The 13,763-nt window shown below is 42.5% G+C and overlaps 1 protein-coding gene across 1 annotated transcript in view; it reads left to right on the top strand.

Moving 5' to 3' along the window:
- ZNF277 (zinc finger protein 277) overlaps nucleotides 1-13,763 on the top strand; it is a 90,814-nt gene that overhangs the window by 39,144 nt on the left and 37,907 nt on the right. Inside the window, exons 3-4 of the mRNA XM_090042284.1 lie at nucleotides 602-690; nucleotides 5,535-5,617. Of these exons, the coding sequence (XP_089898410.1) occupies nucleotides 602-690; nucleotides 5,535-5,617 (172 nt within the window). The remainder of the gene's footprint in view (nucleotides 1-601; nucleotides 691-5,534; nucleotides 5,618-13,763) is intronic.

Here is a 13,763-nt window from a genome sequence, read left to right as displayed (position 1 = left end):
GATGGGGCAAATGAGAAGGGCTGCCCGTCTTATTTACCGCTTCGCGCCGGTACGCTTAGCCACGCCTATCACTATGTCTTATTTTCGGGGTATGGCTTATATTGCGCAAATACGTAGAAATCCTGCTACGGCTTATTTTATGGGTATGTCTTATTTTCGGGGAAACACGGTAGTGCCAGGGCTCCAGCCTGCAAAGATGCAGAGCTTGGCATGGTGTGCTGAAAGCCCCTGACACAAGCAGCAACACACTCTGCCCATTTATCTGCCAGCCTCATGCTCAGCCTCAGAGATGCTTTGCAAGCCCACAGGACTTCTGCGTTCTTGCCTGCTAGGGCCTCGTTGTAAAAACATGACAAGTTTACATCATGGATATGAACCTTGATCCAAAGATGCCTGCCTTTGACAGGCCCAGAATAATTTTGTTGTATACATGAGTTTCTTACAGTATGTACCATGTAAAGAAGATGCTGCAAAACCAGCATTAAAAATTATTTGAAATAAACCCCTTTGGGAATTGAAGGATGGGGAGTTAAACTACAGAAGAACATTTTAGGTTTTTTAAGCTTCCTCCTTCATATGCACCCCCTTATTTTATTGTAAGGTACGTTTTGTATTGGAAGAAGAGATTCACAGAGCAGCCCATCACCGACTTCTGTAGTGTGATAAGAACAAATTCAGAAGCTCGATTAGGTAAGTGTGCTTATGTGCTCTCTACTGACCAGATCCTGTCTGATAAACTCTGTCTTATCCTCCGGGTTCAATCTTGCAATATGCTAGCAGTCTGACACTAGTCCATAATATTATACAAGTATTATTTAGCTCTAACTATATGTTTAATCTCATCCTTTTGGTAGGATTTAAAGATGTGCTTCAGTGCTGTGCTGGAAAGGGATGAGTTTAAGTACATAGTTTAAGTGTTTTCCTGGATCGTGGCCAGGGTGCATAGGAACACCAAGGATCAAGCCCTGGGAGCAGTGCTAACCGCATCAAGCTAAAGGGTGTGTTGTCACTGGTAGTATAAATATGAGGGGGAATCTTCCAGTATTGTAGGGAAGCACAGACTCTTATAGATTCACAGATGTTAGGGTCAGAAGGGACCTCCAATAGATCATCGAGTCTGACCCCCTACATAGACAGGAATGAGTGCTGGGTTCAGATGACCCCAGCCAGATGCCCATCCAGCCTCCTCTTGAAGACCCCCAGGGTAGGGGAGAGCACCATCTCCCTTGGGAGCCCATTCCAGACTTTGGCCACTCTAGCTGTGAAGAAGTTCCTCCTAATGTCGTCTAAATCTGCTCTCTGCTAGCTTATGGCCATTATTTCTTGTGACCCCCAGGGGTGCCTTGGTGAGTAGAGCCTCACCAATTCCCTTCCGTGCCCCCGTGATGAATTTATAGGCAGCCACAAGGTTGCCTCAATCTTCTCTTGCGGAGGCTGAAGAGGTCCAGGTGCCCTAGTCTCTCCTCATAGGGCTTGGCCTGCAAGCCCTTAACCATATGAGTGGCCCTTCTCTGGACCCTCTCCAGGTTATCCACATCCCTCTTGAAGTGTGGCACCGAAAACTGCACGCAATATTCCAACTGCGGTCTGACCAGCACCCGATAGAGGGGAAGTATCACCTCCTTGGTTCTGTTTGTCATGCATCTACTGATGCATGATAAAATGCAGTTAGCTTTTCTGATGACTTCGTCACACTGACAACTCATGTTCATCCTGGAGTCCACTAGGACTCCGAGATCCCTTTCCACTTCCGTGCTGCCAAGCAGGTCATTTCCTAGGCGGTAAGTGTGCTGGACATTTTTCCTCCCTAGGTGCAGCACTTTGCATTTCTCCTTGTTAAATTGCATTCTATTGTTTTCTGCCCATTTGTCCAACCTGTCCAGGTCTGCCTATAGTTGTTCCCTGCCCTCCGGTGTGTCCACTTCTCCCCACAGTTTTGTATCATCAGCAAACCTGGAGAGGCTACACTTCACTCCCTTGTCCAAGTCACTGATGAAGACATTGAAGAGTATCAGTCCAAGGACCGAGCCCTGCAGGACCCCACTACCCATGCCCTTCCAGGTCGATACCAACCCATCCAATACCACTCTCTGGGTGTGACCCTCTAGCCAATTTGCCACCCACTGGACTGTGTAATCATCCAAGTCACAGCCTCTTAATTTGTTCACCAGTATGGGGTGGGATACTGTATTGAAGGCCTTCCTGAAGTCTAAGTAAATGACATCTACCCCTACTCCTGCGTCCATGTGTTTTGTAACCTGGTCATAAAGAGAAACTAGATCAGTCAGGCATGATCTACCTGCTACGAACCCGTGCTGGTTTCCCCTCAGCATAATTTTTCCTGCTGGGTTCTCATATATATGAGCCTTAATAATCTTTTTGAAGACTTTGCCAAGGATGGAGGTGAGACTGACTGGCCTATAGTTGCTTGGATCCTCCTTCCTCCCCTTCTTGAAAATAGGGATCAAGTTGTCCCTTTTCCAGTCCTCTGGGACCTGGCCCGTACGCCACAGGTGCTCAAATATTCTTGCCAGTGGCTGTGCAATGATATCAGCCACTGCCTTCAGTACCCTTGGATGGAGCTCATCTGGGCCTGCTGACTTAAACGCATACAGTCCTTCCAAGTGACTCTGGAACATCTCAGGGTCATGGCTTGGTAGTCTGGCGCCCAGCTGTTGTCTCTACAATCCCATTGTGAGACTTGTCTTGCTCCTTGTTTAGGAACACTGAGGCAAAGAATTCATTGAGGCGTTCAGCCCTGTCCTCCCTGTGTGTCACCATTTGCTTTTGCCTATCCAGTAGTGGTCCTATTCCACCCTGAGCCTTTCTTTTGCTCCCTATATATCTGAAAAACTATTTTTTGTTATCCTTAACTTGGGATGCCATCCTCAGTTCCATGGTAGCTTTGGCCTTTCTAACTGCCTCCCTACATCTGTGAGCTAAGGAGGTAATCTCTTTAGTAATCTCTCCCTGTTTCCACTGCTTATATGCCCCACCCCCTTTTGCCCTTAAGCTGCTCTAGATTTCTCTGGTCAGCCAAGGAAGCCTCTTGGCCCCTTTTCCCCCACATCGGAATAGTCTCCCTCTGTGCCTGGAGGATCATTTCCTTAAGGCACAGCCACCCTTCCTGGGCTCCCATCTCGCCAGATCTCTTACTCTGCAGTGTGTCATTGACTAAACGCCTGAGTTCACTGAAATCAGCCTTCCTAAAGTCTAGCACTTCCACCTTACTAGTTATCTTACCCACTCTGTGCCTTATGGTGAATTCTATTATTTGGTGGTCACTGTCCCCCAGGTGACCAGTGATTTGTAGGTCCCCTACCATGTCATCCCCTGTTGCCAATACCAGGTCCAGTAAGGCATTCCCCCTAGTGGGACCATGTAGCTCCTGCATCAGGTGGAGGTCCTGTACACAGGACAGGAACCTGTGTGAACAGTGGGAATTTGCTGTCTGCATCTCCCAGCAGATGTCAGGGTAGTTTAGGTCCCCCATGACTATCGCCTCCCTAGTCTTTATGGTCTCAGAGCTGCCTCGGGAGTTCCAAATCTAGTTCTTCCCCTTTGTGGGGGTCTGTAGCTCTGTACTTCTCCTTTTTCTCCTCCCCTGCTTGTGAAGTGAACACGTGACAATAAGGCCACAGTATCACTGTCCTTTTGCACAATTTGTGGTGACCACTGCCCTAGAGGTACTACAAGGAAATGATAATCTTCACACTAAGATTGCAAAGGTGTGGTCGTCTGGCCTCTGTACAAAATTGCCTAGAGCTTCAGAGTGAAAACCGTGGTTCACAAGACTGCTCCTCTGGCACAGTGGAGCATTTTACTTTTAAGAATCAAGCTTGTCTGCGTGTTTTAAAACAAAAAAAACAGTGAACAATTTTCTTTCTCAGAGGCTGGTCCAGCGCTGTGGAATTAATTCCCGCAGGAACCAGAACTGTCAGAAATCTCACCATCTTCCTCTCCTGCTGTAAAGTGCATTCATTTGACATTCTGTTCTCTTAACATAAATACATAGCAGTGTGTACATGTAAAAAAAAAAAAAAGAAAGAATTGTTAAACTATTACCCTAATTATGCCATTCTCCCTGTAGGAGAGAAAGGGGCGCGGGGAAGAGGGAACCACACATGGCTGATATTAATCACATTAGTAGAAGACTGGAAGTGTTTCAATACAATTGTCATAAGGACAAGGTAGATTAAAAAAACAAAATATTTACATTGAATTTAAAAAATAGTTCCTAAATAAACTCATTTAAAATGTGAAGTTATGGCAAGTGAAATTTAAGGGCTTAATTCTAATTTATTTAAAAATATTAAATTAGAAAAAATAAAGCAGTGTGTAAGCTTTTATTACTGAAATTCTAAAAAAGATGAAGACACTAAACAGATGGAAGTTGCTGCTTTATCACCTAGAATCAGTCTGTGGAAGTGCTAGTCTAGCTTTTGACAGTAATAGCCTCTTTTGGCTACTATCGTCTCAATATTCCTTCATTTCAGTGCTTCATCTCTTTCTTTCAAAATTAATTTAAAAACTCATTCAAAATTAAGGAATTGATTTGGGAAAGGAAAAAGCAGGGAAGTTTTTCTGTAAGAAAATGAAGTCTACCAATTCTAAAAAATTGGAGGACGTGAGGACCAGAAATAATTTACATTTACTACCCACAGATGATACTTTCTTTGTGTGACGAATTGGTTTCGATAGCCCTTTATTCTCATGCATTCAGCACTTTTAACTAATAAAAAAAAAAATAATACTTTTTTTTTCTGCATTTGAATTTTAATTCCAATTTCCATCCAAATGCAGCTAGACAAATATCTCAAATAATAAAATTAATCCTATAGTAAATGAGAACTGTAACACTCCTAATTTCTTACACTAAATATGTAAGAATTAATATCTCAGTAAGTTTGTGTATGTAGTAAATGTAACTCGATCTAAATGTATGTCATAGCTATAGGCTTAGATGGCTATGTCATATAGATATAATGTGGCTTTCTGCTAACAAAGGAAAGGTATCAGATTATAGCAACCTTTGCATATCAACCTGTCTCTAGAAAAATCACTAAAAATTACAAAAGTAAAACAATTAAAATCAGTTGTTTAAACCACGTATGTCTGTCTGATAATAAAGCTCCTGATTTAATATTCATGATTTTCATCAATATGAGGGCCTTATAAGTACCTTCAAGGTATAGTATAAAGAAGGGACAGACCTAAAGAAAGCTCTGCAAGGGCTTGACATACTCTGGCTTTATTTACATCAGTAATAGTACAAGTGGGTGCAAATCCATTTGCTAACACTTTTGTACATGGTCTAAGCCAGTGTTGGCTTGGGGCCCATACATGTAATCATTTACAGCAGGGTAATAAAAATCTTAGTCCTTCTAAAATGAAGACTAAAGTCATTTTTTACGTAGTTAAATATAATTTAATTAGTTCTCAGAAGCTGAAGAAAACCCAAAGGTGTAGTGTGTTACAAACTAGAACATCTGTAAAACAGCTGTAAATGTTTCCTTTGCACTTTCTCTTAACAGAGGAACAGGATAATTATTTTCTTTTATGTGACGTTTTACCAGAAGACCGATTACTAAGAGAACAGCTCCAGCAAAAGAGACTGGTAAGGAATTATTTACAGGACTGAATACCTCAAAAACTGAAACAATATAATAGGAAGTATGTAAATGTGCATGGCATTTAAATTAAGGGATTTTATGTTACTAAACTGTAGAGAAATAAATCTTGATTTAGCTTTTTTTCCCCAGTTGCCATTTCAGCGGACACAAAAACCCTCATTTATAGATGCTTCTGTGGAAGAGTTTTTACCTGCAGGCTGTTTGTCAGTTTTCCACACCAGTGGAAAATATGCCCAGTAAAAAAAAAAAAAGCTGAATTTGCTAAATAATTCTTTTCTTGCAAGAATTTGCCTTGCATTAGCACATTTTTTTCCAGAGTGTAATAATACAACCAAGCATGTGGTTGAAAAAATGGAAACACAAGCATCTCTATCATTTTGAGGGCTTGTAAAGACCAAATGCTCCTGCCAAGCCCCAGATCGAGTAGCTGGTGCTGGCAGATGCAAGGGGAGCAATCCTTCTGCTAGCTGAATTAGTACTCTACAGCCTGAATTAGCGTTCTACACTCCACTGTCAGATGAAAGTTTAAGGAGAATTGGACATGAGTAAATACTTTGGGCCCAAGTGTGTAGCCCTTGTTTTTGTCCATATCTCCCTTTCTTGTTCAGCAAAACTACTTAGTTTTGGCCTCTTAGGAAGAGAGCTGAGGTTGCCCTAAGGGTTGAAACCTTCATTCCCATACATATCATGGTGGCCCCAACAATTGGGTTGCTAAGAAATGATAAAAGGACAGTTGATTCTACTCTGTTTCTGTTATGATCCACCCCCCAATTCATCCCCAGTAGCAGGGCAGGGCTCAAGTCTTTCACTATGTTTTTGTACTGCTTAACACAAATACAGCCCAGTTGTAATTGGGACCTTTGTGCATGCCCACAGAGGATTATTATAGAGATGCACAGGAGGTGCAAATTGTCTGTAGAGCAGATCCATGCCATCTCCTCTGTAGAAAGAAATTCAGGATTTGACTTTTCCTTGCTTTTCTTAAAGGTAGAATGTGAAGTTAAAACAAAAATAGTGTTTGTGTCTTTTATTGCTGCCTTTGTATAAAGAATCCTTAATTATTTTTGTCCTTTTTTAATATTAGAAATAATAAATCCTGATTATTTTTTATTTTTATTTTCCCTCCTCTTATCCAAGAATTTAGCCTGAGACCTGAGCTGCAGCCCTAGCTGAGGCTACGAAAGTCACAGCTTGGTTTTAGCAATAAAGACATTTAGTTTTTCACTTTCCTTTGCTTCGATCTGAGTGTTGACTTGCAAGTTAAATAGTTATTTTGCTTTGCAAAGTCCTTTGCCTCTGAACAAATCTAACAATGAAGAGTTAGCTGGCAAGTAGGTTTGTGAGTTTTACAAAATAAAAGACCAGAATTACACAGCTTCTGCTGAATTCTTCAACCTCAGCATCCAAACTTGTGTTCTAAAGGCTTATCCAAACATGAATAAAGGGGGGAGGGGGTGTTTATTTGGTTGGTTTTGCAGGGTGGAAGCTGTTTTTTAAAGGTGTTAGGTAACACGTTGTATTGATATGCCTTAAAACTCTAGCATAGAGAGGGAAAGTCGGTTATAAAATGGGTAGAATGTTAGCTAATCAAAGCAAACAGTGGAAGGAAATGTCATTTTAAATATTGCTTTTTATCTTGGCATAGGTAAACCCACATGGTAGTTAACATAGCTGTGGTGCATATTGCTAGTATCTCAAGGATTGCCTCTGGGTTTTTGTACACTCCAACCTTGCTCAAGCTCATTCCTTACAGGCCACTTCCAAAATGTCTCCTGCCACCCTGATATTTCTTCCTCGTGGCTCTTCTATTTGAAGTGCATTGTTGCATTTTCCGTTAAAGTTTGTGCCAACTTTGAAATCACTTGAAATATATGTGAAAAACTGGTATCCTTAACAACGTTAACTGAATCTTTAAAACTTCACTTCAGTGTCCTTCCAGTCATAGGCACTGACTTTTACTTGTGCAGGGGGGGCCTGCAAAAGTAAAAGTCAGCACATATGATGATGGGCATGTGGAACCAGCACTTACGAGACTTAAGGTGATGAACATGTGGAAAGTTTTATGCGTTTCAGGTGACAGCCCTCTTCCCAAGGGGGCCCAGAGCCCTCAGGCCCCACATACTTGGCACCTTTGCTTCCAGTGTTTTGTCAGATATTTTTTTCTTTCCATGAAACTTGCTGCTAATGTGCTAGCTAACAGCCAATCCCATATGCAGCCTCCCTTGACCCTTCTTGGTTATATTTGTGTTCAGCAACAAGGTCCTTTGGCCAAAATACTCACTTGCCATCTTGGTACTCTTCAACAGGATGTTGCTACAGTATTCCATTGGATGCCAGGGAAAGTATCGAAAAGAAAATAGATCGCTCTATAGCAGTGGTTTTCAACCACTTTTTTTTTTTTTTTTCATTTAGTGGACCCCTAAAAAACTTTGAATGGAAGTGCAGTCCCTGTTGGTAATTTTGAATGGAGGTGCTGACCCCTTCAAATTGTAAGCATGGGTATTGACACATTTTTTATCATAGTTGTCTTATGTGGACCCCCAGGGGTCTATGGAATACAGGTTGAAAACCGCTGCTCTAGAAGGATCCAGTTTGGTGTTTTCCCTGTCTAGCATTCAGCTCTGCTGTGGTCAGAGACCAGATACTGGGCCAGGTGGACCATTGGTCTGACTCAGTTTGGCACTTCCTATGTTCTTGCTCCATTCTGTTACTCCTTACATATATGTCAGAAGTAGTTTTGTTCTTGTTTCTTCAAATAGAGACATTTATTTGTTTTTATTCTTTATATCTAACCCAAATCACCAGTACCTTTTGGAACTTTTATTCGCACAGTCATGAATGAAGCAGCTTCTGATCTGGTTCACTGTGTGAAATATGTTTGGAAACTCGGTCCCTAGTGATATTTAAAAACAATTAACAGGAAGTCCCTAGTTATACTTCAAATACAGGCTTAGACCAGGTTTGGAAACTCAGCCGGGACTCCCTGATGGTTGAAACCGTTACTTCTGCTTTTCCTCATACTTCTGCTTTTCCATATATTTTCCAAGCCTCTAATATTTTTGTTGCTCTTCTCCAGCCTCATTTCAGGTTGTCTATATCTATGTTAAAGCACAATAATTGTAAACTGGACAGATTATTCCAGCTAAAACTTAACTGGTACTGAACAGAATTGAATACAAATTGAGTAGAACAGAGTAAATAAATCCTGTGTCTAGCATATAATGACTGTCAATGCTGCCCTAAATAGCACTTAGGTCTGTCTGTCTTGAAACAGCACCATATTGTTGATTCATTCAACTTACGGTCCTTTCTCAACCCCCAAATCTCTCATCTGCAGTACTGGAGCCTTACTAGTTATTCCCTGTTTGGCCTCTGCATTTGATTTCCCCCCCTCCCCCCCCATTGTTTTGTACCTGTCTTTATTGTATTTTACCTTGTTGATTTCAGAGCAGATTTTCCAATTTATCAATAACTTTTTGAATTTTGATACTGTCTTCCAGAGTGCTTACAACTCCTCACAGCTTAGTCTTTATCTATATTTTTTAAATGTACCCTCTATTCTATCCTCCAAATAACTAATGAAAAAAATAATCGAACTTGGCCCAAGAGAAACCCCTGCAGGACCCCACTTTTTGAAAATGCCCTCACAAAATGACACTGAATTATTCATGACAGTTATTTGAAATAAGTTTTGTTTCCACATTATGGTGATTCCACCTACACTATCTTTTCTCAATTTAATTTTCTGACTTGTATTGGAGCCATGTCAAATATTTCACTTAAGTCAGGATATATGATATCAGTTGTTTCTCCATTATTCACTAAGTCAGTTTTTCTGTCAAAGAGGGAAACAAGATTGGTTTGGCTTTAATTGTGATTAAGACCATGTGGGCACCTTTTCTTGCCTGCTGGTCCTTTGGGTCAGCGAGGGCCAGCCTTTTTGGCTGCCATGCCACAAATTAGTCCTGTAGCCTCCCTAAGTTCCACTTCAGTCCAGTTCTCCTGTCCCATCTGCTGCTCCACTTTATGCTCCCAGTCCTATGCTCCCTGATGGGGAGCTCAGTGCCACGCTGTGTGGTCCCAGCCACGCAGCTAGGAACTATGTGGTGCTGGCTGTAGTGGGCTGGCTCCAGCAGGACCCAGTTCCTGGCTGCATGGCCAGGACCGCACAGCGCAGCGTTGAGCCAGCTCAGCTTGGCCTGGCCCCCACAGAGTGGGGCAATTGCTGGTGAGCTCCCCCCCGCCCATTCTTATCTGAGTTTCTGCTCTCAGGTGGGGGGAAGGCAGGGGAGCAACCCCCTGGCTGCCAAGCCAGAAGCCTCTGTTGGGCAGAAGCTTCCACTTGGGGGCTGGAAGTGGGACAGGGCCGGGTGGGCCTGGATCCTGCCGCTGCTGGGTCCTGCCACGGGCACCTCATCAGTTTTGACAAGCAGCCACTAGCACCTGTTAATTTTCTAAATGTTAGAGGGCCCCATAGGCCAGATAGAGTGGCCTGGCAGGTTGGTTCCAGCCCGAGGGCCCTGTTTTGCTCCCCCCTGGCCTATACTGTTCTTTGTTTTCCTCTTCTAATATATTTACAGAACCTTTCTTGTTGCCATTTGTCCCTTATTAGCCATGACTTATCAGATGGGCTAAGGTAAAAAATATTATTTCCACAGGTTAGTGCTAGTTATTTATGCTCACGCATTGCCATGAGCCCTTGTTTCTTTTTGTATGACTGTTTTGATAGTCATCATCTTAAGGAGCTCCCAATGTAGCCAGGTCAAACTTGGTACTTCTCATCTCTTTTCCACATTGGGTAATTTGTCATTGTGCCTTCTAGTATAGTCTCTCTTCAGTACCTGTCAGGTTTCCTTATTTTGCATTCCTAGATTATCTTGCCATGAGACTTCCTACCAGTTTCTTGTTTGTTTGAAGTCTGTTTTCAAGTATGTTATCCTTTATTTTATTGCTGTCTTTCATCTCTGTATGATAATGAACTGTCATTTCGTAATCACTTTAACTCACTTCAGTTTATCCTGCTTACTCTCCTTACTCCTGGTATTTGTTTAAAGATGTCTGAGATGTTCTGCAGATTGCCCCATTATTCACCTTTTACCTTTCCCATGACACTTCTGGTTTCCCATTTCTCAACAGATTTCAGCCTTTTCACTAGGTCATTACTTCTGTTACTACTCTGTGGTTTATGTCACCAAATTTAAAGTTCTCTTTGCTAAGTTGGCATCCTAGGATTATTTTTCCTTTCTTTGTCAGATGGGCCTTATCACTTCCCAGCAGTCCTCCTTCAGGGAACTCCATTCCTTGTTGGATGAAGTCAAAAGCAGCTCTCTGCAGCCTATGGAGTCGCACATTCACTTCTCTTATTTATCTGTCACTGCTTCAGCCTTAAAGAGAATGTTACCAGAATCTCTGGCACCTTCATCTTTGCTCTCTGAACCTTTTGGTAATTTCATACTTGGAAATATCATTAGTGTCTGCATGCATGTGCAGCTTGAGATAATGGTCAAAAGGCCAGAACCTTAGCCCTCACACTTGTTTCGGGTGAACAGGAAGATGTCCTGTCCATCTCAGAAGAAGACTTCAACTACTACTACTCTCCATCTCTTTCTCTTGAGGGTGACTGCCATGTACTGCACAACCTTAGACATGTGGTTCCATCTCTTCATCACTAGCTGCTGTGTCTGCTTCCCTTCTTTAGGTCCCCTTATTGCCTATGATTGAGCTTGTTGGGTTGGGGTATGAAAAGTGGCCAGCAGCCTGTCGTCCTCCTGCTTCTCTCCCCAACAGTACCACTGTGGTCCTCTTAAGCTGGCTAACTTCCTTCATCCTAAATGTTTTTATCATGTACCCTGTTGTTGAAGGCCTTGTGATCCCAAAGAAACCCAGCTGAACCACTTCTGCCTGCAGCATGCTTACCTGCATCTTGAGGGACTCCAACAGTAGGCATCTTTCACACAATAATACTGGGGAGATGGACTTTTAGAGATGGTTTGAAGAAAAAGGAGGTTTTCAGTATACAGTTCTCAGGGAGACTTTTTCAAGCATAGAACACCACACAGATAATGGTGTGCAGGGGAGAAAGAAAGTGGACAGTAAAGAGAGAAGTTTGGGCTGAAAACAGTTTAACAACACTCATAGGAGAGACTCTGAGAAGTAGGCTAGGGACTGCAGGTCTGCATAATGTTTTGAGGGGTTTGATTGATGTTGTTTGTTTTGTTTTGTTTTTTTGGAGTCTTTTTGTTTTTTGAGCACTTAATATATTTTCTTCAGTTATCTCTCCTTTCCTTTCCCTTCCCAGCAGTGACAAACATGGTATGTGCTGTAAAATGCAGGCAGTCAGCCTCCACTGACACTGTAGAGGAATGGACTATATTCTTCTCTGTTACTGTGGATTTACACCAGTGCAACTGGAAACTTATTTAGTGCAGGGCTGCATATATCTGTCAATTAATCTACTCAACCAGTCTGAGACCTGTGTAAATTTAGTGCTTCTGTAATAGTAATCTGTGTTACATACTACATCTCACTTCTTCATTAAGTGTAAAATGTACCAGTGAGGAGTTGTTGTTGTGATAGCTGTGTGCATTAACTAGCAGCTGTTTTATTTACTTCATTTGACTGCAGCAACAGATAGCTAGTGTCTGTGAGCTCTCAGCAGGGAAATGTACCTTTTTATTTAAGTAATTGGAAGAGACTAGAAATAGAGGTGCACATTGTGTGTTTGTAAGGGATCTATTTCGCAAGATCTAAGGGAGATCTTGAGAAATACTTACTTTCTGTGGACATTTTAAATCAATATTATATAGAAACTGCCCTCCTTGTTAATCTGGACTAGCACCTTATTCCACAAGTAAGCATGTTAATTCAAAAGCCACTGTAATGAGTAATTTACTACGCATTGTGAGTAATGGTGGCAAAATGTATCCTCTTCAGACCACTGACTGCATCCACTCCTGAATTTTTGTTGCATCTCGTGCAGCAGAGATCTGATGATTATTCGGATGTTTTAAGTGCTATCATAATATTAATAACAACATAGTAGCTTTATCCCCAGCAGACAATGTTGTATATTTAAACAAATGGACCTTGAAAAAATTTCCTGGTAGGGTGCAGCATGTCTTGCAAAAGTGCAATATAATTTACCCTGTACGTTGGACTTGTGATTCATAGACTAGAGAGTTTATCGTAGACAAGATTCTGGAAGCTGTAAATAGATTAATAAATTCATAGATGCTAGGGTCGGAAGGGACCTTAACAGATCATTGAGTCTGACCCCCTGCCCTGGGCAGGAAAGAGTGCTGGGTTCAGATAACCCCAGCCTGGTTCCTATCCAACCTTCTCTTAAAGAACCCCAAGGTAGGAAAGAGCACCCACCTCCCCTGGAAATCCATTCCAAGTGTTGGCCACTCTTACCGTGAAGAAGCTTTTCCTGATGTCTGGCCTGAATCTGCTCCGTCAGTTTGCGACCATTGTTCCTTGTTACCCCAAGAGGTGCCTTGGTGAACAGAGCACCTCTGATTCCTTGCTGCGCTGCCCCTCCCCCCCCCCAAATGAATTTGTAGGCAGCCACTGAAGAGGTCCAGGTCCCGCAGCCTCTCCTCATAGGGCTTGGCCAGTAAACCCTTAACCCTTCTCTGGACCCTCTTGAGGTTATTCACATCCTTCTTAAAGAACAATGCCCAAACCTGGACGTACTACTCCCAACTGCGGTCTGACCAATGCTGCATTACATGGAAGTATCACCTCCTTGGTTCTATTTGTCCTGCATCTGCTAATGCATGATAGTGTGGTTAGCTTTGCTGATGCTTTCGTCACGCTGACAACTCATGTTCATCTTGGAGTCTACTATGGCTCCAAATTCCCTTTTCGCTTCTGTGCTGCTGAGGGGGTCATCTCCTAGTCAGTAGGTATGCTGGTTATTTTTATGCCCTAGGTGCAGCACTCTGTATTTGTCCTTGTTGTACTGCATCCCGTGTGTTCTACCTACTTTTCCAACCTGTCCAGGTCTGCCTGCAATTGTTCCCTATACTCTGGTGTGTTCACTTCACCCGCCAGCTTGGACAGAGTACACTTCATGCCCGCGTCCAAGTCACTGATAAAGACATTGAGGAGTGCAGGTCCAAGGACCGA

The sequence above is a fragment of the Crocodylus siamensis genome, chromosome 4 (assembly GCF_052110815.1).
Source record: "Crocodylus siamensis isolate JL-2025a chromosome 4, ASM5211081v1, whole genome shotgun sequence".
In the NCBI taxonomy this organism is placed as follows: Eukaryota; Metazoa; Chordata; order Crocodylia; family Crocodylidae; genus Crocodylus; species Crocodylus siamensis.
Note: the sequence above shows the minus strand (reverse complement) of the source record. Positions and strands in the feature narration are given on the sequence as shown.